This window comes from Echeneis naucrates, chromosome 12 (assembly GCF_900963305.1).
Source record: "Echeneis naucrates chromosome 12, fEcheNa1.1, whole genome shotgun sequence".
Classification (NCBI taxonomy): domain Eukaryota; kingdom Metazoa; phylum Chordata; class Actinopteri; order Carangiformes; family Echeneidae; genus Echeneis; species Echeneis naucrates.
The window spans coordinates 4,634,870-4,662,398 of NC_042522.1; the positions used below are offsets into that span (position 1 = coordinate 4,634,870).

Sequence of the window (27,529 nt, forward strand, 5' to 3'; positions counted from 1 at the left end):
CCACACTGAAAGAACCCACCTTCTTGTTGTGGGGCAACAACACCAACCACTATGCTGTCGTATTGTGATACCCCCCTGTAAAACCACTGAAGGCTGGAAATATAAGTTGCAGGAGTAAGGTGTCAGTGAAGGTGTCATTTTGTATCCAGCTTTTATGATCTTCTCAGACAAGACAGAAATACAGTTTTACAAAGTACATTACATCACCTTTTCAGGCCCAGAACAAATTTAGCATGCATCAAAGAGTGTCGGAATCAGTATCATGCAGATGTTGAGAAAGATGTCTACCAGTTTGGTGAAAAAAGACCGTATCCGTCCATCAGTGCTGACATAAGCCTTTTAACTAAAACAATCTGACGCAAATTAACATTTGAACTTTCTTACTCCTAGCATGCATGCATATCAGGAGTAAACATCTTTCAAGTGTACTTTTGTCTGTCTTCTGGTCTTTTGCATGAAGTGTTTTCACCGTGTTTTCTATGAATAAGCACTTGCTTAGGCTAAATGAATTATTTAGGGGCATAATCACCCGCAGTGTGAGCAGAGCTGGCAGCATGGCCTTTAGAGGTGTATTGATGTTTCATGACATGCTTTGAATCATCCTTCTCATCTCCCCTAACACCCTGTAGCTGTGTGCTCACTTTCACTGTCCATCCACTGCATCCCTTACAGTCTTTTCCCTCATTTCCAGTATTATGTGCTGTGTGTGTGAGTGTGTGTGTGTTTGTGTGTGCATGTGTTTTATGGGTCTTGACCGTAATTCCCCAGCAATGGAGTTTAGATGCAGCACGGAGGAGCAGCTTGGTTTCCATGAATTATGAACATGATATATAGGGGGCTTTCCAACTAATATTACAAACCAAAGCTTCCTATCCCTATTCTACTTTCCCCTTGTTGTGCTGCTCTTTCAACAGTCTGGCCTAGTCCGACCACTCATTCCCTTACTTCACTTTCTCACTACTCATGTCTGTTCTCACATCAATAATTCTAATCTGACTCACTTAAAAATTAAGAGACAAAACATACTTTTTCATGCTCAAGCATTGTGGAATAGCAATATATTAATTCAATGAAAAAGGCATTGTGGCTGCTAATATGCTGTTTTAATGCTCTTCACTGCGAATATAGGACCATGTTGAAATTGGCAATTGTAGTTAATTTGTGTTTGACAGTCAGCCAAAATCTGACTACAGTAACTCAATTTCAAGTCAATTTGCTCTAAATTACCAGAGATTCTGAACACACTTCATTGCCTTCCACAGAGAGTTTCAGAAGTAACATTCATGTTGTTGTTATTTTTTGCTTTTATGTAAATCAATTTGGGATTCAATGCAGGCTTCATTACTGAAAAATACCCACTGCAAAGGTACCCTAAGCAGTTCACACAGACACTTTTATACCCACCATACACATTCTTCACTGTAGAGATTTTGGTGTCACAGGAAATACATTGGTGGTGAATAAAAATGAGTAAAGGCTTAATTTATTTTAGCTGCTTCAGTTTCAGGGCCCTGGCTCACTGTCAAACTGTCATGACATCCTGAGATACTTCAGTAGAATGGATGCATTAATATTATTACTGAGACTTGTGGTTTTACGATTGTAATTGTAAAAAAAAAAAAAAAACAACTTGTAGATTGCAAGTTGAGAGCATAACATAATTATATATAATAATTGTCTTCATTCAGCAGCTCTTTTATACAGTTCAAGTACACAATTTTCTGTAATGATGCGGATATGGACATCACCCAGACTGCCCAAATTAAACACAGACAGCAAAAAGTTTGAAAGTGTGGTTGTACATTAGGATGCTATAGGATGCTATAGTAAACAGGACTCACTTCACAAACATATGCACAACGTATGACAATTTATAAAACAACAATCCCTAACATTACAGCAGGGAGATTAGGACATTTTTCAAAACTGGAAAAAAAAATTATTTTAACAGTTACCAAAACTCTCTGAACTGCTGTATATCATGCATTCAGAATCTGTGGTCGAGTAACATGGGATTATTGCTGTGTCACAGTTAGAGAAAAGCAGCCATTCTCGACAAATCTGTCTTGCACACACGATTGCATGCAGGAGCTATTACTGCCCAGTGTATATAATCTTTGATTTCTAAAAGGAGAAAAGTCCATGCCTCCTGTCTGAATTTTTCATCCCCACCATCTCTGTCTCTATATAACAACTGATAAATAAGCAATGAATCCAGAGGACATAAAGCAAGAATGGACTCGATTTTATGTCCTCAACACCCCCAACATCAACTCCCCTAGATACACATTCTGTCTGCCCTTCTCTTTCTCCCTCACTATCCTCTTGTCTCTATGACCTCTCTCTCTCTCCCATGTACTCTTCAACGCTCTCTTTCTCTTTTTTAAGAGCTATATATTTTTGCTGTGTTCCTCTTCCTCTGGTTCTTGCGAAGTGAACTGCACTGGAAAGACTCTGGCCCCAATAAGCAATGGAAAAGTGCATGTCTTTGTTTGTTTGTTTATCTGTGTGTGTGTGTGTGCTTTTCTAGCCTGCACATGACCTTTTGCTTGATAATCCATCACTGATTTAGATTTAGAGCACTAGTAGCTTTGAATCAGCCTGAGAGGCAGCTTGATCGTTGGGCAATCCACAGTCAGTTTAGATTAGAATTGAATAGATGTCACAGCATCACTCCATGATTATGCAATATTCTCCTCAGTCAAAAAGCATGTGGGTTGTTTCAGACAGCAAGAGAGAAAAAGAAAGAGTCTGTAAGTGTTGAGAGGGAATCAAGGGGGAGGTGTGATGAGTACAGAAATATGCAACTCAACTCAGTCTAAGCAGTACTCTGACACCATCTGGTGGTCAAGAAGTGAGCAATGAGGACAGTGGTTTCTTAAGTTGACATGCAACCATTTTGACCAGTGATTGATCTTTTGGGTAATTTCTGATCAAAAACAACAACAGCTGTCTGCTTGAAGATTGCACACTCTTGTTTCTATCTGATTTTTCTAAATGAAAACTAAATATTGGACTGTTGCTTCAACAAAACATTTGAAGATGTCAGCAAGTTAATCAACAAAGGGAATTAAGTAAGAAGAAGTATTAGCTGCAACTCTAGAAACAAACAAATTTGTGATAAGATGTTGCCAATGTGACATTGTATGACATCATGTTGACAATTTTGCGGCTAACGCATTAACTAAGTGTCTAAAATATGGAGGAAAGAAATTCCATTTTCTGAATAACATTTGTGTAAATGTGGTTTAATGGCCTAATGGCTGAATGACAAGTTGAGGTGGAAAATCAAAATTTTGAGGCTGAAAGCTGAATAAATGTTACAATGGCTGAAGTAATGTTTAAAATTGTTTAAATGTACTGAAAGATGAAGGAAATTGGAATCTGAAGAGTTCAAAGAAATGATTAAAGCAATGCTAAAACTGACTAAATCAGGGGGGAGAAGGAGAAGTGTAGGTCCTGAAGTGAAGAAATTGATGTCATCATCTAAACAAATAGAGATGGACGTCAGTGACACAACTTCCTGAAACAATGCTGGTGAATAGCAGAATTTACCTCAAAGCTGAAAGCTTATAGGCCTTTACATTAGACGATAAATTTCACATTTATAAAAAATAGTTGAAAATTTGGAGTTGAAATATAAAACTGAAGCTTGGAGATAAGATACATGACCGTCTTTTGTGGCTCTGTCGTTACCGGGGTAACCAAATGAAGTCCCGCCCCTTGGCTTCAAAACGCCAATCGGGCCTTAGCTCCGGTGTGTTTACTGTTAGCCGCGAACTGCAAACTTCCTGCCGGTTTCTCTCCTCGTATTTTTCGTGATAAATTAAGTATAAAAGGCATTTTTTTTACAATATTTAAGACACTATGAGCACAGAGCACTCTCCTCAAAGCCACCCAAGTGCAGACGATTGTTCAGTTTCAACGCTAGAGGCGAAAGACTTGAGGAGAGGAGGTCTGACAAGGTAAAATATAAGGCTAATGTTAGCTTGTCAGGGCTAGCGTGGATAACCGTATGTGGTATTATTTACTAACTGCATCGTTTTATTATATCTGGTATGAAGCAGTCTCTCTGACGTCTGGCTTAGTTATTTAATCCAGACCGTCTGAGGCGACATGTGCTGCTACTGCTAATGATAACGTTTCTTCTGTCGAGTTGTTGATGTTTTGCGTTTGCCCACCTTTTATTTACAAAATCTTGGTTAGATCGTCTCACGTACGTTCAATATTTTATTGTAATAATAATGTTTGTTTCGTTAGCTAAAGTTGGACCATATTGAATCTTACCTTTTAAACAACAATCAATCCATTTTATCATCTCCAAAAGGTTAATCTGAATCTTTATCTTTCAAAGTGTTGAAAGTTTTTGTTGTCTTGCAAACAATTGGAAACTACTAATTTGTCTCTGGGTAATTCTTAGTTTGATAATAACCATTAATTGCAGCTAAGGGAGACAGTTTATTGTGGGATGTTGGCAGTCTTGTAAATCCTTTTTTTTTTTTTTTTTTTTTTTTCCTTCCCCCTGGCTAAAATGTCTCAGAACTGACAGCAATTCATTGCTATTATTGACACGAAGGACACTGGAGAGTTGCTGAGCAAATAACAAATCACCTCAGAGATACTTTACTCTGTTTATCTGTCATTTTGTTTTGCCCTTTCTTTAACAATATTGTCTCTCTTTCTCTAGGACGCCACTCTTAAAGAAAGTTCAATGCAGCTTCAAATCACCTGTATGTGAACAAACACACATCCTGCATTTAATGCAACTGTACATGCCTCTATCATGGTTTCCTGTTTTGCACCTCACAGACTCAGGTTACCAAGAGTGCTAAAGTTAGTCCTGCAGAGGAGGTGGCCGAGTTGAAAAGGAGAAGAGACCAGCTGGACACAGACATAGCACAGCTGGAAGCTGAGTAAGTACAGCTGTGTATGTGCTTCCCTCTCTGTTTTTTGAAGTCAATTTTGAATAATACATGATGACGTTAAGCATGTTAAAGTGATTATTAATGGTTTAGTTCAGAATGTGGGGACAGGAGATAGTGAGGATATCGCAAGTTTTTTTCTGAAATACCCATAATATCAGTATTTTCTTTTCTGCACACAGTGGGATTAGCCTTTTACAGGTATTGCTATTTTTGTATGCCTCTGTATAAGCATTTGCAAAGATTTTCTTTTGTTATGCATGTATGTATGTATGTATGTCTCCAGAGGATACAGCGTAGAGGAGCTGGAACATCATATTGATAAGCTGCATGAGTACAATGACATTAAAGACATTGGACAATCACTCCTGGGCCGTATTGGTAAGACAATGCACATAGTGACCGTAGTCTGAGGTAGAATATAAAGGTGACAATAATTGTTGGAGCATAGAATATTATGAATATCATACTTTATAATGTGAATACCGCTAAATTGTAAGGCCTTGTTCGTCAACAATAGTGTACTATTAACATTTCAGCATACCTTAATTTAATATAATTTAATCTTCTGATATAATTTACCTTTAACTGTACTAACCAGTAGTTGGTTATGATTAATTAAATCCTACATTAGTGATGACTGTGATGATTTTTATTTATTTATTTATTTATTTATTTTTTTTTTTTTTTGGACAGCATTACCACACACCCCATGAAAAAAAGTTCCCCAATAGCATTAGTTTTAGAAGTCAAAAATGCACAGCTTTTAATAATTAAAGGCATAGTCCTTGTAAAAACATGTCTACCGCTCCTTTTACACCCAGTTGCTTAAGATAAATTTTCTGGCTTTTTTCTTTTGTGTGACAGCGTGTTTAAAAAAAAAAAAAAAAAACGATGAGCTGCCTGTCTTTGTGACAAATTTTTACAACTCTTGGGACAGTTATCAGTGTGAACCCCGAACAGACTTGATGACATATACAACAATATGCCTTTTTGTGGTGTCAGCTGGACCTAAAACAAAACAAACAAAAATGCTTATCGCATCCTTAAAGGTTACCTATATGACTGCAATAAGTCAAATCACCTTTACACGAAATATCAGCTTCACCACCCAATCATATCAACATTTTTACATTATTTTGATGTGCATGATTGATAGTCTCTGTCGATTCATAACAACTATCATGGGAGGAAACATTTGAATAAAGGTTTTAGGTATTTCAGAGATTGCATGTAGGCAAATTGTGAACAGCATATCCATATTGAAATGTTTGTACAACCTGCCACCAGAGGGCAACAGAGCTGTATCACTTTTTGCCTCTCGGGGGTAAAGCAAAAGCCAAGGTTAGTCTATGATTTGACTTTAGACCTCGTGTAATTCCACAACACTAATTGCATCTGTGTTCAAATAGTAATAGCCTTCCACATGAACTATTCTGTCCCATAAGATTAGCACTTAAATTGCTGAAGTGGGTTTTTTTTTATTTTATTATTATTTTTGTGTGTGTGTGTGTGTGTGTGTGTGTGTGTCTGTGAGGATACAAACTTCCTACTGTGCATGATTCATAACAAACATGACTTTTTACCTACTTTTACATGTATGCATTTGTCTGTGTAGTGTTAAAATGCTACTACATACAGTCTTTGCAGAATATGTGCCTAGATAATCAGAATTTTTCCTGGTATGCTCTAAATTGCATATTTAAATTTTTCCGTAACAGTCTTTGTTGAAAAACTGTATTGGAATTTAAAAGGTGGTTATCCCTTTAAATCCTCCCTCAGTACAGTGGAGTCAGGATGATAATGACCTCTTAGTGAATGGAGATGGCGTTTCCCCTCTGACACAATGACACTCTTTCACAACACACACACACACACCCCCACGCCGCACGCACAGAAAACACACATACACAATTACAATTTCTCTATCATGCAGAAACATGCATAAACTCACATGTGCACAAAGTGTACATGCTATCATCCCCTCTTGCCCCCTTCCTGCTCTCTTTCTCTCTCACTTTCTCTTAGACACATACGCACTTTAACAAAGAGTCTACACTTAAATACTGAGTTGCTTTTGTACTGTATGCTGTTGAGCTGAGAGGGAGCACAGCAGTGGCCAGGCTATAGAAAAAGACAGGAGACAAGTGGAGATGCCCTGCTGTTACCCTCGAAACACAACGGTCCCTATTGTCTTTCACAATGTCCATTTGACTGTCTGTCAATCTGGGTGAAGATCATTGTCATTTAGAACTATCTGTTTTTCCATATATATTCTGTGAAATATTCAGATTTGGTAAAGATTCCTTAGTCCGAATAAGCTAAGTTTCACCCATAAGTGAAGTTCAGTCAGCTTATGATTGATCTTATTGATGAAATGAATAATGAACTTTATTAAGAGTTCCATTTGTATGGAGGGCAGTGCGTGTGGTCAAGTAGCTAGTGCCTGTGCCATGTAATTGCAGCGTCCTGGGTTCGAATCCCATGCTGAGGGTCATTCATTTCCTGTCAACCTCTCTGCCTATTGCTGTGTGAAATTAAGACATAACAAGCCCCCAAAAATCCGAACAAGAATGATGGATATTTACATAAAAAAATTTACGTTTAAAAAAAAAAAAAAAATTACATTGGCAGCGCTTTAGTGTTGGACTATTGCATATAATATATTCAAGGCTAGTGAGGGAAAAAAATCTGAATTTTTGTCATGATCTCACAGTTGGAGATTAGTATTCAGTTGATTTAATGAAGTCCATATATATGTGCAATCTTCAGCCCCAGAATGATCCTACCAGTACAATGCATGAGAATACTGCACCAATAGAAGTTACAGTTTTGTCAGAAGCGGCAGACTGGTCAGCCCAATGCAACTTGGTTTGAATCAAAATGAGGCAGAGATTTGTGTGTTCAGTGGTGTTATATGCAATAAGTTCTACTTAAACAAGAATAAAGAAGACCTTTTGAAAAAGGTTCATTTTTATATTTTAAGTGTAAATGGAAATTTCCGCATAGAAGGACTAACATCTCTGTTCTATACTACCTTAACTGTAAAACTTCTGTATCCTTTTTAAATGCTTTATGTTTAAAGTGGTTGTTTAGTCCTATCATTGTTGGCTTGGTCTGTTGACTGTTTTCAAGATTGTATGAAAGAAATGAGGAAATTTGCAATATAATCTGCTGAAAGGGCCTACCCCTCACTTTACTTTGTCTTGCAGCTGCCCTGAGAGGGACCACCACAAGAGATCTCTACAGCCACTTTGGCTTGGATTTGGATGACTGAGAAAGGAAAATAGTGAAAACACAGTGTGAACAGTTGTTCCTAAGACCAAGTGGAGAGGAGCATAAAGATCAAAGGAGGATGAACAAAAATGTATAAAAAATCTATATAGAGGGATTAATTTGTTTTGCTTGTTTGCTTTGGGGACATACATTTTAGAGGCAATTTGACCTTAAATAAGTGGAGTTTGGTAACTGTGTGAATACAACCCTGGTTATATGAATGCCTGTTCAAAAGTGGCAATGCTCGACCTTAAAATGTGAAATAAGCAGTTTCCGCTATTACTGTATTATACTCTGGACTGAAAATAACACATTAAAAGATGACTTCATATAGTATGTTCCCATTTCTATTATCACCTCTAAGACCAATGTTAAAAAGAGATGCAACGTTTAAACCAGGCCTGGCAGTTTGACTTAGATTGTGACACATTAAGTAGTGTAACATCCCTTGGGGTCATCTTAAGGCCACCCACATAAAAGTCCTAATGGGAAGGGGGCGGAGTTAGATAACTGTCACATTCAGCTACAATTTTCCTGTCTGTTTCGTGAAATGATTGTTTGCAGTCAATAAATAAATGGCTGCGATCAACCAGGGCTCACTGAATTTACTTAGTGTGATTATAAATTAGGTTTATGTTAGCCCTGCACTGAGATGACAAAATATTGTCTCTATTTTAGAAATATATTTATATAAAATATCAAAGTAGTTGATTGAGAGCCTCAGTGCTTCAAGAAGGTTTCATCATACCAACACTGATGACCTTCACAGTCTCCAGACCTCAACCCAACTAAACACCTCTGGGAGATTTCAGGATAATGTATTAGGCAATGTTTCCACAATCATATATCCCTCTAGCAGATTTAAGGGACTTGCAAATCAGTGCAAGGGGGCAGTGAAGATTTGGGGGATCATCGTGGAGCAATTATTTTATTTATTTTTCATTAATTTTTACCCATTGTTATTTAAGAAGGGTCCCCAATGCTACTCTGTTTGCCTGAAATATTCAGCGACAGAATGGGCAAGTAAAGGGCATACTGTAATATACTGGGTGTGCCTTTATCTGTCTGAGAGTGACTGATAATGTGTTCTCTTCAACTGTTAGCTGAGACACTGCACAGTTGTGACAGTGCTGTTTGACTGTGTTTGCGCGTCAATGTACATTTATTCTCTTGTGTAAAATTTGTGTGCGGTGAAAACGTGAGTGCACTTTAATCTCTCACCTGCAGGTCAAAACTAGTCTTAGTATTATATCTTGATCTTCGAATACTTATCTTTCAGGCACTAGACAACACCAGGTGATAAAGCCCAATCAAGCGGTTAAATGTTTACTTTTATGTGATGAGGCCGCTTTAGTCTAGCAGATTGGGGATGGCTATTGAAAATATATTACTTGTAAGGTGTTCTGCAAGAAATGAAAATATACACTACCAGTCAAGTTTGTACACACTTTCCCATTCAAATGAATGGGAAAGTCATACATTTTGACACTTTCCTATGTTAGTATGTCGGTTTCAATTTCAGCTCTCCACTCCACCACTGAAACCTCTTGTGATATGATGCCATTAGTTTTGGTAAACTGTTTTAACTATGTAGCTAATTATGCAATGAGGGTGAAATGTCAAATTGCTGTGATAGAAGCCAGCCTAGTTGTATGATTTGAAATAGGCCGACGTTATTCTGTTGTGCTGCAAGACTCGTGGTTTATATAAAAAAAAAAAAAAGACTACATTTATACATTGAATGAGTTAGACCAAACATTTTAATCACATTTTTGGTTTAAGCCTTTATTGTAGATTTTGGCCTGCAGTGGCACATGATCCAGGAGACCGGGCTGCCGTTGGACTAGATGTCCTTCTTCATTCTTTGGGTCCCCAGCGTTGACAGACGGATATATAAAGCACACGGAAATAATGGATGGAGACGGGGACCCTACGAGACTCTACGGGGAGAGGCAGGGCTCACTTTTCGCCGCGCTGTTCAGCATCATGGCCTTGTCATTTGTGAGTGGAGTCCGCTGTGCGCCGGGATGGTAGGCAGGGCTACGCCGCATTTCCTCTTTGCTGAAGCCGCAAACCCCGCCCTTAACCGGATGAGGACTCGAATTAAAAAAAAAAAAAAAAAAGAAGAACCGCAGTTCACTATTGGCCCTTGCCGCTTTCCGTCAGCGCTTATGCCTGACACACACTACACGCTGACGGCGGTGGGCGGCCGCAGCTAAGAAAATTATAAGGTCATTTGAATTACGCTTGCTAGCGAGGTTATCGGCTACAATGAATCCAGAAATGATATCAGCGTGTGTGACAATAAACCGATAATGATCTCGTGGTCAAAGTCGACGCGCACCGCCAAGAGAATTTGATTCCCGACCCCCCCCCCCCACCCGGAGGAGGAGCGGTGGAAGCTCGGTGTGGTATTAACTACAGGAGTGGACCCAGAAGCTTGTCTGTCCGCCTCTGTGTGCGTCCCTGCCCGTCTCTGAAACCCGAGTGAGCGGCGGCGAGGAGCGGAGGGGGCCCGAGCCGTAGAGTCTTTTAATCCGATCAAGGTGGGACCGCACAAGGCCAGGCGAGGTTCACGTCAGGAAATTTCTGCGCATCTGCATGCTGTGACGGTGTGAGCGGAGAGCAAGGTATGTAAGCCAAAAAACAAAACAAAACACTGGCCATCTCAGCCACAGCCCAAGGTGACTGGACGTCCCCGTCATGTTCAACTTCGCGCATGGGTCTGGTTATTATCTGGCAGGAGAAAGGTCCCAAAACCGGCTGGCCATTTGAAATGTGGCTTGACACTTTAATATCAGGGGGCTCTCGGTCCGGGAGGGGGAACTTATATGGATGAGGGCATCATATTGTTTCTTCATCTTCACAGACAGAGTGAGGTTACCGGTGCCGTCACACTGTCCATCCGCTTCCTCGCTTAAGCCGATGCGCACCAAACGCTGCGCATCCTGCTGCCCCGGTGCGCCTGTCTCCATACAAACCCGCACCAGTCAGCTAAACTGTCCGACGCCGTCACGATTGAAGGCCCGCGCACGCTGTTTGTGATGGGCCTTCTTAGAAACAACAAAAAAAAAACAGATATATGAATGTGCGTAGTGGGCTTAGCATCTGTGTGCTCTCCCCATCCACTACCGCAATATGATGCTACGCGCCTTTTAAATTTCCGGGTGTAGCAAATGCGAATGATGAGGGCCCCCCCCCCCCGACTGAAGCAGTGTATTCCTGTATTTATCTCCTCTGAGAAATCCCGACACGTCCATCCGTCGGACGTTCAGAGTAATTTAATCATCCACACCGAGCACAGTAAAAGCCGCCATCAGCACTACAGCCAGGCAGGCAAAGATCCTATCAGCACCTTGACTCCAGAAATGAAGGCTTCAATAAAGGCCCAGTTCTTGTTCCTTTATGATAAAGGGACCCCCCCCCCCCCAAGTGTTTTTTCTAAGTAGCCTAATGAATAGATAATAAGCAGACTAAACCTGTCGTTTACTGGGTTAGGATCGCTTTCCTCGCTATCAGGTGGAACTGAACACTAATGTCGGCCCATGCTGCCCTCTGTTGCTCGCAGCTGTTAAAATATATTAATTAGAGTTAGGGCTCTCCCAAGGTCCTGCCTTGGTCTCTGTTCAGCTCCAAGAAGAAAGGCAATCAGGGGTTTTCCGGATTCTTATCAGACCCATGCATGTAGAAACACAAACTGTCCTAGTTTTAGTTGTATATTTGAACAAAACATGTGTTCTTTTTATATGACTATGGTCACTAGCAGACTTGATGCAAGACGACAACATATATTTAATTAACTATAAGCTCAGCCTACTAGAGCTGAGTCACTGCTGGACTGACTGTATACACATGCTCTGTAAACAAAATCCAAGATAACATAGTTATGTGGCTGAGTTGAAAACTACCATGAAAATGTAGATTCAAGCTCACTTTTACTTCAGTAAACATCTCGTAATCTTTCATATACAAAACTGGTGCCAGGGGTGTTTGCGACTACTATCTGGGGTCTGTAGCTAGTATCTCTGTCTATTTATATGTGTGTGTATTCTTTCAGCATGATGCGTCTAGTGTGTTGCACAGCCCTGCTGTTTGTGCTGAGGCTGCTGGTGGGCTTGCCTTGGTACCAGGTTTGCCCAGCCATCTTCATCTTCTACCTGGGAAGCGGAGGATGGAGCTTCCTGCAGATTTTTGCTAAAACTATTGGCCGAGACTTACAGTAAGCATGGGGTTGTGTGTTATGGGTAAATGATTAAAAATAGATACATTTAGCATTTAAAATTGTGTTCTTTTTCAGGCATGTAAAATATAAAAAACATTTAAAAAAACAACAATCATGTTACGCTGACGCTAACATCCAGAATATTGACCCTCAGGTCCAAAGCACTTTACCACCATAGTGGTACTTACTTTAAATTTTTAATTTTGAGAGTACGAACATTTAGATTGTATCAACTGGAAAGGAGCGAAAACATTATTGTGGTCACAAGGTCAAAGAGATATTAAATCACTTTTATTTTTGTATAGAAAAAAATATAATTCACACAATATAGAAAACAGCCAAATCAAATTTGACAAATCAAGATTGACAAAAATTGGATACCATCCAAATTCTTTGGATAATGGGGGAGAATTATAGTCAGCCACAACAAGACCTTGGATACAAAGTGGTACACATCTGGTATCATGCACACATAGGACCAATAAAAGTGTTGCAAGTCCTTTTTGTCAATCAGAATGATGTTTATCACGGGTCAGTGTAATAATATGTGATGAAACAATGACTGATAACTGATATCGCATCAGTGTCCTTGTATTTTGGAAGAAAATCATGGGGTTACTCAAAATGATCCATCATCTGACTTCTGCTTGTTCCAGCGATGTTTGTCCATAGGATTATCATTTTCAACATGTAAAATGTTTTCAAACCTTGAACCCTACAAAAATGCAGTGTAGCTTCTTTGAAATCACCTTCAAATAAATCCGCAGCTAGGACCTGAGGCTTTCTTTAAACAGTGTTAACCACCAAATGCTTACTTCAAGCCAATATTTACAGTTGTAAGTTGCTGTGGTAATTGGTTTGCGGTTAACTTCCTTTTAGTTTTCCTCTTTTTCTTATTGTAAAAGATGGCATTTTATGACCCTCCATGAGGAATAATCCAAAACGATCTACATGCCTCTACTTCAAAAGAGAAAAGATCAGTGCATCTACTCGGACACAAATACATCAAACTTCAGCTCCGCGTACTGACACTCTCTTAGTTAAAATTTTAACATATCCCTATTAAATTATTAAATTTCCTCAGGGATGCATACGTTTTTATTGTGTGGTGTGCTTTGGGGTAAGGTGCACAAATGAAACAAACAAGCAGCAATAAATGATGGTTATTTGGACAGACATAAAATTATGTAATGAAGAAATCCAGTGTTTCCATGGAGTGACTTGGTTTAGTAGACTTTTATGATGTTGCTCAGTAGAATGCCCACTACCTGTACCAGTGGAACATAAATGAAAAGTAGTGAATGGGATACAGACTTTGCCCCTTGAATCTAACCAGCCAGTCATAATGTTTTTACTGACTAGCGCTGTTAAATTTTGCACACTGTACATATTTAGAATGTAGTAATATATGAGAATATAGGATATATTTACAATTTCCCCACTGTGGGACCATATTTTTAACACTGAAAAAACAAATACTCTGGGATAAAACTAATAAAATGTATGGAAAGTATGTGCAAAGGTCAGCCAGGTAAGATACATTTGCTTTTACAATCAAAGGACAAATAACATTATATCAACTCGCTGATTTTGGTTACCTTGTTCGTTTGTTTCTTCAGTGCGGCTGTTGTGTTATTGCGGGTGAGGATGAATGTCAAACGTCACCTCAGAGAGAAGAATACAATTCCTAAGATCTTTGCTGAGACAGTGCGCCGCCACGGGGACAAAACGGCACTCATCTTTGAAGGGACCGGGGAAAGGTGGACCTTCCGACAGCTGGATGAGTACTCCAACAGAGTGGCCAACCTGCTGTTGGAACGGGGTTTCAAGGTAGATGTATAAAATAATTTCCTTAAAGGACGACTGGAAAAATAGACTTCTATGTGAAATGTGACACTTTATGTGCAGACACCTTTCCAACTAATGTCTATTGCATATGAGTATTTTTGATCCTCCCTTCTATAGGGAAACAAGATAATCCAAATTAAATTTCAATGAATCAGTTGAAGGGCAGAGAATCTGATGAACCCCTCTGTTTGTCTGCTCAGGAGGGTGACGTTGTGGCGCTCTTCATGGAGAACAGGTCCCAGTACGTGGGCCTCTGGCTGGGTATGGCCAAGATTGGAGTAGAGGCCGCTCTCATCAACTTCAATCTGAGACTGGAGGCCTTGGTCCACTGTGTCACCATCTCCAGTGCCAAGGCTGTGGTGTTTGGCTCAGAGCTGACTGATGGTGAGAGTAGGATATAATCAAAAAGGGGAATAAACTGATATGTGACAGATTTTGTTCTTTTTAGTAACAGTAAGTAAAGTTTATAGCTAAAAGTGTGAAGTTTGTCCAAGAGGACATGACAAGCATTATATGGCATTCCCTCATGCTGATGAGTGTTCTTTTGCTTCTTCTGGGTTGAGAGAGGTGAGTGGTGAAAGCAGAGGTCATAAAAGGCAGATGGGTGGTGTTTCTGTATTATTGGTCAATGGAGCTTTAGATGGCTGATGGATGGGAAGAAGGGATGAAGCAATGACAGGGCAAGTGTTGAAATATTTCAGTCTTCAGTCTGCTTTGCTCAAGGTCTGAGCAAAGAATATTTGTAATTGATAAGCAGAAATAGATAAGAGACAAAGGAGGAGGGCTGGTTTGACCTACAGCACAGGGGTATAGATATTCATTCATTCATTAATTCATTCATTCATTCTAATCTTCAACTGCTTATCTGTTTCCGGGTTGAGGGGGGTGCTGGAGCCAATCCCAGCTCACACTGGGCGAGGGCGGGAGAGGTTGCCAGTTCACCACAGAGACAGAGACAAACACTCACACTCATACCTACGGACAATTTAGAGTCACCACTCAACCTAAACATGATGTCTTTGGACGGTGGGAGGAAACCAGAGTACCTGGAGGAAGCCCACACAGGCACGGGTGTAGACATATACAGCATAATATTCAGCTAGGAACTGATTAGACAATAAAAAACAGAGATTTAAAATAAAGACTACGACAAAAGAGCTGCTTTGAAACCACTGTAAGGCCCCAGTGAGCCACACACTATTTTCTATATGAGCAATATTGTTAGAGAAAATTTGTCCTTGAATAATTAAAAATTATAGCACAGAAAATTGAATAGCTTAGTACTGCACTTTACCTAACACTGAGCAGTATACATTCCCACCAGTATCCTAGGTATGATTTGGGCATGTTTATCCCAGTTTATCCCAGTTTCAGATATTTGTATAAAGCCTTATTTTGGTTTTGATAAGCCTATACATACTGTCGAGAGTATTCATAAAAACCAGGGTACTGCATGTAGATTCTATTGTGATCATGAAAGTCACAGTGTCAGTTTAGCAATGAAAGTGTACAAGCTTCTAAAAATTTCAATCACTTTAACTGATCATGTATGTGTTCAATAATTATGAGTGAGCATTTACACCTCATATTGCTTGGACTTAGAGGCACTAATGATGTCAAACTGCAGCAGGTCAGTCAAGAGGTCAAACATAAATTATAGATCTATTTCAATCTGATCGTGATGCTTTCTGAGTCTCTGCCCAATCCAAAAGCTCTGATTTCAACAGCTATAAAGAGAGAACGAGTTTTGAGCTGCTCACCCTGAGATTGATGGAGCAGTCTTTGTATTAGATCCTGGACCTGTCATGTGCTTTGTGCCTTTAAGTAATTGGAAACTCTGCCTCCTGGCCATTGAGGAGGCTAAAGTCAAAGCGGCAGCATTAGTATTGAGCTAGCAAATCACGAGGCTTTTAAAATAAGAAACGCTGTCTGTTCTTTCAGGATAGACTTTAATTTGTTGTTGCTTGTATTTTTTTCTGCTTCACCAAGTCACATTGCACTTACTCTCTCTGTACAAAGTTGTTTTTCTTTTTTTTCTCTCATTTTCCCACCTTCCACCACAGAATTATTTGAACCCTAAGCCCTAAACTTGCCTTACGCCTTCTAAGGCGTCTGTCCGGCGTGCTGCTTACAGTAAATGCTGTGCCATATGCGGTCCTCTTGCAGTTTCAGATTGTGAAACAAATCTTATTTGCTTTAATGTGTGTGTTTCCCTCTCATAGCTGTCTCCGAGGTCCACAATGCAATGGGGAAGACAGTGCAGATGTTCTGCTCTGGAGACTGGGACCCCAAACGAGTCCCACAGGGAACAGAGTGCCTAGAGCCTCTGCTGGACGCATCCCCATCCCACTTGCCCAGCCCACCACAAAGCTCCTTTGTGGGTGAGAAATTCTGTGTCCATCAAGTCCATCAATTAACAATTAGGAGTTTTGCTTTTGGAACCGATTATAGGTGACTTTTTCTGTGGTGTGATAATAATTCACCAATCAACACAAGACTTGGTCATTAGTAATAACATTTTCGAACATTCTTTCCATCAAAAGTCTAATGGTACCTCACCAGTTTATCATAGAGAAAAATAAACATTCACTGAACTAAAATATCCAGAAAATAACCATTGAAATGTTTTGCTTCTATTACTGGTATTTGTGTGATTAATCATATGATGTTCATAGACCAAATGAAAGAATGTTTTACTATTTAACAATTAAACCCAATTTGATAATCTGATAAATTAGATAATTTAAACAAATTTGATAGTCCTTGGTCAAGTGAGGAAAAAGCATAGTTATTGATTTTGAGCTGGCAATCATAACTGTTAGTCTTATTAAGGATGAATGCCAAGAATCTACACTGCTGAAGTTATCAGAAGTGCATTAACACATAACACGCTCAGACTGTGACCATTCAAAGAGCATTTTGTTGTTAGTTTATCTGTGTTATATCATTCTGTGTTTCAGATCGCTTATTCTACATCTACACGTCAGGAACCACTGGGATGCCTAAAGCTGCTATTGTGGTGCACAGCAGGTAGGAAGGAGCCGTGCGGCTAACTAACAGACACACAGGAACTGCACCTGCTCTCTTTCTTGATCCATGCAGCTTTCATGTGGAGAACAAATACTGTTAGACGAGAATGGACAAGAAATAACAGAGTATGTTGGTTTTCTTTCGACTAATTTTACTTTCTTCTTCTTTCCTGCCTCTCCTGACCCTGATTTCCAGATACTACCGCATGGCAGCTTTGGTATATTATGGCTTTCGGATGTCATCAGATGATGTGCTGTATGATTGCCTTCCACTTTACCACTCTGCAGGTAAAGCCATAACTGTGTGCCTGGAAAGTTAAGAGTACAGTAAGGCTCTTTTCAAACCTTTTGATCCATTGTCTTGGTCAGGTCAAGGTTTACGCTCCAGCTAAGTGCAAGCAACTGCTGATTTGGCTTATCCACAGCTCAGTACAGAGCATCCAGCTACAGGAACCTTTAACTCAAACCACCAGACTAGGCCCTTTGAAACAAACTAAAAAAGTTTTATTAAACATACTCAGACAACTCTCTTTTTAGGGTGTAGGGTGTACATAGGGTATTAGGGATTATCAGATTTGTCTAAACAATGCAGTTTTTCCTCAAGGTGAGCAGTACACTTCCAAGTAGTTTATCATTTAATGTTTCTGTGGGTTTTTCCAAGTTTTTACTTCATACTCATACACTTTCACTTGTTTGCAAAGACAAGAATTGCACAACACTTAATTCAGATAATGTTACAAAGATATAATATAATATTAAATAAAAGTAGAAGTTGCATGTTGCTGTGTCTGTATATGTCCTTGCTGTGGCTGGGATGCTGCAACCATGACCATCCGTATTTCTCTGTCCGCAGGAAACATTGTAGGAGTGGGCCAGTGTATAATACATGGCATGACTGTGGTCATCAGAAAAAAGTTCTCCGCCTCCCGTTTCTGGGACGACTGTGTCAAATACAACTGCACTGTAAGCATAGTGTAAATTAAAAGCCCCTGTCAAAGATTTAGTTACTTGGCAGCACACTGTAGCCTCTTGGTGTTTATGTCGCTAACTAATTTAAATTTTTCTTACTGCCATCTTCCAGATTGTGCAATACATTGGTGAAATCTGCAGATACCTGCTGAACCAGCCATTTCGCGACACAGAGAGGCAGCATAGGGTGCGCATGGCTCTGGGCAACGGCCTTCGCCAGTCCATATGGGTGGAGTTCATGAAGCGCTTCAATATCCCACAGATTGCAGAGTTCTACGGAGCTACAGAGTGCAACTGCAGCCTGGGCAACTTTGATAACAAGGTGGGAAAACATCCTGCAAAGAAGTGGTGATAATGCTCTGACAGAATAAAATCCTTAGACTACCACGCAAGTTTTCTAACCTGAAAGAATTTCGCATCAGAGGATTTTCTTTAGGTCATTGAATTAAAAGCCTCCTCACATTGAGTCATCTAATGATCTGTAAGTGTGTTGTACAAGTCTTGGCAGCTTCAATACAAAACAGTCCTGTTTGGTTAGTTAAGACTTGTGTGCCTTAAATCTCCCTCACTAACTGAAGCATTCATGTTCACATTTTTTAATTTCCTCTAGGTTGGAGCATGTGGCTTTAACAGTCAAATTCTACCCTACATCTACCCCATCAGACTGGTGAGGGTTAATGAAGAGACCATGGAGCTCATTAGAGGACCTGATGGGGTCTGCATTCCCTGTAAGCCTGGTACGTTTTCCGTATCCCGTCTGCAAAGAGGGAAGTGGTAAAAATCTTGTCAATACAACTGATACTGATTCTGATTTAGTATTTGCATACATTTGCATTTTAACTCAAAACTCTGATACCATCACTCAAACCAATAAACATGGATTTTTGACCAAGTGCAGCTTTTAGTGAATTACATTGCTGGGTGTTTGTTGTTAGTTAGTTTGTTTGTTTGTTTTGTTTTGTTTTGTTTTGTTTTGTTTTGTTTTTTTTTTTTTCAAAATCAAAGTCACTGGCTGAGTTATTCTGCTTAAAACAAAATAGAAATTGAAAATTTGTGGCTTAATATTCAACAATTCATTCAACCCTTCTACAAAAAGGTTAAACTATATTGCCATTAAGAAGGTCCCTTGTTTTTTGGCATTTATACACTCAACCAAAGAAGGCTGCCATAATTCCATCCCAGCGTATGGCTTTAGATTGTATGCCAGCATTCTGGAGTTAGAGGTGTGAAGTGAGATTGCCTTTACACAGATGGCCATTTGGCAGTGTGACCTCTACTGCCGTCATAAAGGTGGAAGGACAATGGACTCCATTACGTGTTTGTACAGTTCATACAGAGCAGCCGGGGAGAAGAATGGCACAGCATTCCTTCCTTGAATAGGCAGCTTAAAAGATGTTTTTAACATTAGCCCTCTGAAAAGAATACACTCTGTATGGTTAATTCAAATTCACACGAAGGCATTTATACAATCATACTGTAAATCCCACGTCACACCTTTCTTTCATGCTTCATCTCTCCCATTCTTTGTTTCTCCATCTTCTTCTAGGTGAGCCAGGCCAGCTAGTCGGCAGGATCAGTCAGAATGACCCTCTGAGGAGGTTTGATGGCTATGTCAACCAATCAGCAACCAGCAAGAAGATTGCTCATAATGTCTTTAAGAAGGGAGATAGAGCCTATCTATCTGGTTAGTGACTCACACATGCACACACAGTTATACGCTGTGTTCCCTGCTTATCTTTTGGCCTCTTCTCACTAGGTGATGTTTTGATCATGGATAAAAACGGTCACATGTACTTCAAGGACCGGACAGGAGACACATTCCGCTGGAAAGGAGAGAACGTCTCAACAACCGAGGTGGAGGGAACTCTCAGCCGACTACTGGACATGAAAGATGTAGTTGTGTATGGAGTGGAAGTACCAGGTAATGTCTTCAAACAGACATTTTGAGCGTAAGTCATTTCTCCATTTTTAGGGTAAGGGTTCTTCCTTGCACTTGAAATATACTTCAGGGATCCTTGGCAGGTTTTTTCGAAGAGTTTTCCCATTTGCGTAAAATTGTGTCAAATTACACCAAATTCAGTCCCCAAAAACAAGTCTCAAAGATCAAACCACAATCACTGATGTAAAGAAAATAAATAAATACATAAAGTGGATACAAACAAAGACCGCATCACATTTTACTGCTGAGTATATAAGGAGATGAATGGATAGATGAGAGCTGACCAATACAGTGTTTTTACAGCTGCAGTCTCTTGACCTATAGTGACATTAAACTATTTCTGCCATTCGAGAAAAAAAAAGAAACGCGCTGTTGTTAAGCGTCTGCACACTGGCACAGGAAATTCCAGATGCCACTTTCCAGCCACTGTGGCAAGATTAAAAACATGTATTAATCCTACTAGTAGTGACCTTTAACTAGAGATGCACATCATAGAGACGACAGCAGACTGTGTTAAGACACGCACCGGACTCATCACCTCCATGCACAAACACAAGTACGAATCTGACCTGAATCCTGAGTCATCCGCGGAATTGAACTGCTAACTTGGCTCTATCTGTGTGCACAGGAGCAGAGGGAAAGGCTGGAATGGCAGCCATTGCTGATCCATCTCAGTCCACTGACCTGCAGAGGTTTGTGAAGGACATGGAGAAGGCTCTCCCAACATACGCCAGACCAGTATTCCTCCGCTTCCTTCCAGAAGTCAGCAAGACAGGTAAAATATGCCTTTCTTTGCTGTTTGTGTCAAACATAAAGAGGGAAAACAGGAAATATAAATATAATTCTGTCTCAGTCTGTGTGGGAACAAGCGCACATTTGTAACATCATGTATACTGTTTGATGCCAGCAGAGAATCAGTAATTGTAGAATATTTTTTTCAAAGGCAAATTCCCAATGCACATATCTAAAAGTGGCACCTCACTGACAGCAGTTTAGTTTGGTTCAGCCAGTTAATGCTGTCTCATTTTCCTGCCTCTATTTATTTTTTTCTCTTCAATCTGGGCCAAAATACAAATCAAAGGTTTTATATTTTGTAATTTTTTTCCCTCATTTTACTTCACATTCCCCTACGTCCTGCTTTTCACTCCAATTCGGCAACACTTCAAACAACACAGACAAGTACAAGTAAAAAGTTGATCAGAAGTGTCTGTTCAGAGAAAAAAACAAAATGTTTCCTTTCAGTTCAGTTTACATTTGCAGTTTTCAAATTGAATGTTTTAGATATTGGCTTCACATACATTTAGATATAAGCAAATCTGTGACTGTTCATTGAAGCAACCACTCCAATTCAAAATCATTACTACTAATTTATTAATAGTAACAATAATAAAAATAATTGATTGAATAGCAAGAACACATTTTCTCGAGTAATTCTGGTAATTCCTAATCACTGGTATGTGGAAAGAAGCTTAGAGGTTATGTAAGGGAAACTGAAATATGTACTTAATATCTTTTTGTCTCTCAGGAACATTTAAGTTTCAGAAGACTGAGTTGCGTAGTGACGGCTTTGACCCCAGCACGGTGTCAGACAGACTCTACTTCCTGGATTCCAGCAGAGGGTGCTATCGGCAGCTGAATGAGGAGATTTACCATTCCATAGTATCAGGGAACCACAAATTATGATAAGGATGACCATTGCATCTACACACGTTATCTACACATATACAAACACAGAACAGAAAATAATATTGTAAGAGCAGGATAGCAGAAAGCAGGACCTTGTCCCCATATACGCAAAAATACAATTTAAAGTAAGAGCCATACACATTCCACACACCCAATCTCAAATGCCAACACATTTACACACACACGCACGCAGGCACACACACACTTAAACATTGTATTCTCAACCCACTTTGCTCTTTTATCTCTAAAAACGGACTTATGCTCATCATCCACAGACATATATATATCCAAACACACACACACACACACACACACACAGCACCTCTCGATCCATCCCTCTTGAAGTCTCCTCAGCAGCATCTCCTCTCGCTACCTCAGCAAACACAGAGAGAGGCACAAACTCAGTAACCAGGTCTGTTTGGTAACTTGAAACCATTCTTCATAGCCACCAATCCCAGTGCACACAGCCCTCAGACGACCCCTGCCTGCCGATCATGGTCTATCAAACCGGATGTTTGACTGGGAGAGACCAGTTTGTGAGTGTGTGTTTTTGGGGGGGGTGGGGCTGCCTAGCATCCAGAACGCAAAAACATGAAAATGCAAACTTGATCCATGACAAAGAGGAACGCAAATTCAGTACACTTGAGGACCTATGAGGATGTCAACTGTCTCTCTGGATGTTGTTATTTTAGTGAGATTGTTTTGTGAAAGACTGGAGCCTCTGTCGTTGACTTGATCTGCACAATTAGCTGCCAGTGACAATAACGCCTTTCCTCTGTTTGAGGACACAAAGAGTGAAAAAGTAACACATAAAGATCTGTGTAAAGTGAGAAGTGAACGATCTTGGAGAGCCTTTGGCATATAACCAACGGCTTCATGAGTTAAGTTAGACCAGTGGTTGAAGCTGAAAGTTTTTCTAAAGTATGATATGGCTTCAGAGTTTGCAGTGCAATAATGAGCCGCACCACATGACAGCTGATATAAAATCAAGCTTTGTATAAAAATATGTCTTCATTGCACCAGATATATTTAATTCGTAACGTTTGTTTACATGTTTAAAGAAATATGAATGTTTTAGCAATTTATGTTGTTGTAAAAGCTTTATCTTTATTTGCAGTGCAAATGAATCAGGTTTTTTTTTCTGCTTTATGTGAATCCAAATCCATGCTTCAATAGTCTTCATGAATTAAACTGCTTTCTGAATTTTTATATCAGCTGTTGGAACACACAGTGAAGTGCACTGACTGATTCAACCCTGGGCTAAATACATGGGGCTACTTCCATACACATCACTGCTCACCTACCAAGCTAACATGCAGCAAGGTTGCCTGACTCTATTGTGCAGGTTTTGTCCAAAGAGGTAGTCCACTCTCATATATATTCTTCTGAAACAATTGAAGAGAACTGAAGCGAGAGAGAAGCACCGACTAGCATTAATTGAGAGGACTTGTGTTTTTAACAATATTCTGGTGCTGAAGTTGGATATTCTGCCAGATCCAGGAGAGCCGAACGATCCAAAGATTCATAAATGGGGAGTACGGACACTGCAACTGAGAGGATGTCTCAAAATGGAGCAGTAGAAGAAAATAATTTGTCTTCTGTTATCGACGTCTTGTCTTTTGTTTGCAGTAGCTGTCATCAGAGGTTGTAGCAGCATGAAAGAGCATCGTCAACCACAAGCAGAGCACTGTGCCTTACTGTGAGTTCACCTCCCAGATTCACAGGCCCTGCCCCACACATTGTGTCTCATATGGTCCCTGTGTTGGACTTTTACCTTCACTCCTCTCATTCAGCTTCGGCAATCTACCACAATTTCATTTGTTTGTGTCCAATTTTTCTGTTATAGTGGCCTCACAATGCTGGCCCAAACACTTGGAGCTCAAATTTTACACTGTAAATCGTTTCCTAGGAAGCAGAACTAGCCCAGCAATAGACATCTTTATCCTGCCAGGTGCAGGACCGGTTTGTGTTGCTGTCTCACCTGGTATCCAATTGCTGCAAGGCTGCTGTCACAAAATTTTGTAGGGTTCTTTCTTTGTTCTCCTTAGATGTCCCAGCCCTGACTGTGACCATAATCTCCTTTAGCTGTTTTTATTTGTTCCTTGGGTTTTCTTTAAGATATCACTATCACAAGCCTTTGTCTTCTGCCCGCCAACCACTCCATTCCTTCGCAATTCCTCTGTCCTCGTTCCTCTGGCTTCTGACTGTGCAGCCCCCCACCCTCCTCCTAGACACATTAGAGGGATTCTCTCCTTCAGCAATTTTTGGGATTTGTCAGGGGGATTGGCAACATCAACTTCCTCCTACACACTCAAAACTGTTTTCAAGTATCTATTGTCAATGTTGTGTGTAGTCTGTCATTAGCTTGTGATTTTTTTTATTTTTAATTTTTTTTTAATTAAATTTTTTCCTTACCTTTGCAACTGACCACATTCTAAGTTACCTACAGTACAGCCAGGCCAGATGTTTCCAGCATTTAAGGTCGGACCTTAATGTAGACAACTTCCAATTCAGAAACCTTTTCATGGCAGTGCTTAGGCTGCTTTGTTTTCTGCAGACTGAGTCTCAGTGTTTTCAATGGCTTTAATTAGTTTGTACTTTGCACAGTCAGCCTTGTCGGCTGTAGTCTACCGACAGCACTCGGCAACGTTGCGCTCACTCATCACTCCACTGTTTTGGGAAGAAGACCAAAAGAGCCATTTGAGAGAGATTCATCCCTGCTTCTTATGTAGTCACACATATTTTATTCTTTAATGATGAGTGTGAAATGTTCTCATGACTGTCTGACAAGCAAATGAGTGATCGATGATGATGAATTTGTGAAGTGTGATTTATGTATCTGAAGGAACACAATTTGGCTGTTATGATGCTTCTGACTGAGGGTTACATTTATGGACCCAGCCCACCAAGGGGGCGCATGATTCAACAGCCCCAGATAGAGCACTCTGAATAAGATGTTTCAATTTTCTTCTCTCTTTTTTATGAGTTTAAATTATTGTTTTTGAAGAATTGTACTATTCTGTGATTGTTTCACTGCTCTTTGTGTTTGCTCTTGTATTGTTTGTGTGAAATTATAGCTTTGTGATTAAGTATTTTTTTTTAAAAAAGGATTTGTGAGTGAGTGGAAGACAATCAAATAAGGTTTTTTTTTTTCTTTTTAGTTTATATATTTTATTTTATTTTATTTTTGTTTTGTTTTGTTTAATTTGTCTGTTTGTTTTCTACTGTTTGGCACAAGGAACCAGCCATGGATCTACTTTTCTGGGTGAAATTGGTGGTAAATCTTGTCCAGGAGCCATTTTCCAGCTTTAGGCCTGCAGGGACGGGTTCAATGGGACAGTGGGTATTGAGGATTTAAATAATCTGTTTGACCAGAGGAGGGCAGTAAACCTTAATTTATACTTCCTTTTACAAAGGAGACTCAAAGAGACGGACTGTAATGTCCTCAGCCCAGGATATGGAGCAGGGTTCAGGTTAACTCTGTTAAGCCTGGTCCTGGGGGGGCTACTGGCCTGCATTCTAATGAGTGACTGCAGAGCTTGATGACAAAGTGATCATTTGGGTCAGCTGTTTTCAAGGAGGGAAACATCTAAATCCTGCAGGGCAGTAGCCCTCCAGGACTAAGGTTAGGGACCCCTGATATAGAAATAATAGTTTAAATGAAACTTAACATGCTGTGTTTTAAAATGTGGATTTTTTGTTCACCAACTTTAAAGAGATGCAACTGTTTCATGACAATGGTTAAAATCATTAAACTAATATAATGCCTCTAGCCTAAACACTGAAATGGTAAATTTGGCCATTTTATTTCATGTAAATGTTTATTCAGCCAATCTCCGTTATGAATGTGATAGATTCACATACATCAATGTCCTCAGTGTTTGCTCGGCTCAATCAAGAGTTTCTGAGTGTAAACCACTGACATGTGATCTAAGAACCAATCACAGTGACGTTTGTGACCATGTGAGGATCAGTAGCCACCAGGCAACCACAAATAGCAAGCCCTGACTGAAGATTTGTGTATATCTGTTTGTCTCTCTGGTCATATGATCAACATTTCTTACCATTTTTGTATTGTTATTTTTTTTTTTCTCTCTCTCTCTATTTGCACTTTTTGTTTGTCTCTTCCTTTCGGTCATGGTCCTCAGGAACATCAAACACTGCTAGAGTAGGACACTTGAAAAAAAGAGCACAAACTAGAGAAGTTTGTACATGTCTGCCTTTGTGTGAAAAGTTTTTCTTGTTATTTTTATTTTATCGTCTCATCGCACAGGCACCAACTTGTGCAGAGTGTGTAGGGGAGGTCTGTGAGGTGTGCTGTGTGTGTGAGACACACTGATGTCCTCTTGTCCACTGAAGGATAGCGGTATACATCATGCATTTAAAGAAAATGAGATAAAAGCAGTGCTGCAAATGGAAAAATCATTATTAATAAAAACAATTTAAATTGTTCATTCAGGCTCTTATTGTAGAAAACATTTTTAACAGTATGAGTGACACCACACTTCTGAGTGGAGCTCCACACGCAGTTTGTTTACTTTATGACTATGATGACCATTTACCCTCAAAGGTTGCACCAATTTTGAGTAAAAGACCTCAAGCTAAACTTTAATGGCTTTGTTGTGTTAAGAAATGATTCCCTCTTAATCCCATCTGATCTCTATACATTGAACTTGTTCACTCATGTGACAAGTTGCACCTGTAAGGACATTTTTGGAGATAAGATACCACTCCATGGAAAAAGAGTGACTAAATGAGAAACTAAAATTGAATTTGACCCACAGCAAATTCTAAAAGGCTCAAGACAGTTGTTGTGCTGTGCAATCCCACTTTAAATATCAATCGTATGTTCTGTATATTCATCTACTGTCCTCACTGTTGCCCTATTTTTACATTTTCCTCAGCCCACAGCATTCATCAGAGCCACAGTTGGGATTTTAGCCTGGCCTTCGTCCTGATGTTGAGCTCATAGCTAGGAGGCCCCAGGAACTGAAATTTGACAGCTATTTTTTGTTTGCAATCATTCAGCTTTAGCCTGATCAAATAAATGGTTCACTGATATTTGGAAAAATATATTTTCAATTTTGTCTTTTCTGGAGTAGTGAAGCCAACCATTTCTTGGAAAGCAATGACTTTCCATGTGAGAAAATTATTCTCAGTGACAGAAATTGAAATGAACCCATGGGACTCTTTTACTAAAAACAGTTGAGAAGTTTCTCTTGTCAGGACATGAGTGTGAGTTCGTACTTTAGCCAAAACTCGTACTGAAAGCTGTTGCATCTTGCACATATCTTACCTCTTAGCTGTGATGGAAAGTATATTTAGTGTAATTAACTGCTGATCTGAGGAATTTGTGCTTTATGTTATGTCCCTTTTCTATTTTGTTGCTAGTACTTATTTTTCAAGTTTATTTATCAAGTTTGGCTTTAAATGCAGGACTTTTTCTCATAATTAAGAATTTTAGGGTTGAAGTGTTAGTGTTTAGTGTTAATTGAAAATTTTAGGCAATAGTGTGTTTCTTCTACTTGATCTACTTGATTCACATCTTCAAAATAGCAACATCATAATTATATGCTGAAAAACAAACTTCTTGGTTATATGTGTCATTTTGGGCTATGGTCTTATGAAATTTGTGTGT

At 39.6% G+C, this 27,529-nt stretch overlaps 2 protein-coding genes across 3 annotated transcripts; both read left to right on the plus strand.

The window, feature by feature from the left end:
* Positions 1–3,787: 3,787 nt before the first annotated feature.
* On the plus strand, positions 3,788–8,689 carry swi5 (SWI5 homologous recombination repair protein). Its single transcript, XM_029516144.1, has 5 exons — positions 3,788–3,965; positions 4,688–4,730; positions 4,810–4,913; positions 5,209–5,303; positions 8,135–8,689. The coding sequence occupies exons 1-5, from the start codon at positions 3,868–3,870 to the stop codon at positions 8,197–8,199; spliced, it is 405 nt and encodes a 134-aa protein (XP_029372004.1). The 5' UTR covers positions 3,788–3,867; the 3' UTR covers positions 8,200–8,689.
* A 1,707-nt stretch (positions 8,690–10,396) lies between these two features.
* On the plus strand, positions 10,397–26,343 carry slc27a4 (solute carrier family 27 member 4). 2 transcript variants are annotated; one of them, XM_029516289.1, is made up of 14 exons: positions 10,398–10,828; positions 12,256–12,417; positions 14,040–14,250; positions 14,469–14,652; positions 16,491–16,649; positions 17,229–17,298; positions 17,494–17,585; positions 18,151–18,260; positions 18,379–18,588; positions 18,877–19,003; positions 19,813–19,950; positions 20,023–20,187; positions 20,834–20,980; positions 21,731–26,343. In XM_029516289.1, exons 2-14 carry the CDS (start codon positions 12,257–12,259, stop codon positions 21,886–21,888), a joined length of 1,932 nt encoding a protein of 643 aa, XP_029372149.1. In that variant the 5' UTR covers positions 10,398–10,828; position 12,256; the 3' UTR covers positions 21,889–26,343. The 2 variants fall into 2 exon arrangements, with proteins under 2 accessions (XP_029372150.1, XP_029372149.1); XM_029516290.1 differs by lacking the exon at positions 12,256–12,417 and having other exon boundaries at positions 10,397–10,828.
* Positions 26,344–27,529: the final 1,186 nt, after the last annotated feature.

What these genes read in the sequence shown, in the direction of transcription:
- swi5 (XM_029516144.1), top strand. Translation starts at nt 3,868, where the DNA reads ATGAGCACAGAGCACTCTCCTCAAAGCCACCCAAGTGCAGACGATTGT. An exon ending in AGGAGAGGAGGTCTGACAAG is followed by an intron (nt 3,966 to 4,687) that starts GTAAAATATAAG and finishes CTCTTTCTCTAG; the next exon opens with GACGCCACTCTTAAAGAAAG. An exon ending in AATGCAGCTTCAAATCACCT is followed by an intron (nt 4,731 to 4,809) that starts GTATGTGAACAA and finishes TGCACCTCACAG; the next exon opens with ACTCAGGTTACCAAGAGTGC.
- slc27a4 (XM_029516289.1), top strand. Translation starts at nt 12,257, where the DNA reads ATGATGCGTCTAGTGTGTTGCACAGCCCTGCTGTTTGTGCTGAGGCTG. An exon ending in GCTATTGTGGTGCACAGCAG is followed by an intron (nt 17,299 to 17,493) that starts GTAGGAAGGAGC and finishes CCTGATTTCCAG; the next exon opens with ATACTACCGCATGGCAGCTT. An exon ending in GTATGGAGTGGAAGTACCAG is followed by an intron (nt 20,188 to 20,833) that starts GTAATGTCTTCA and finishes CTGTGTGCACAG; the next exon opens with GAGCAGAGGGAAAGGCTGGA.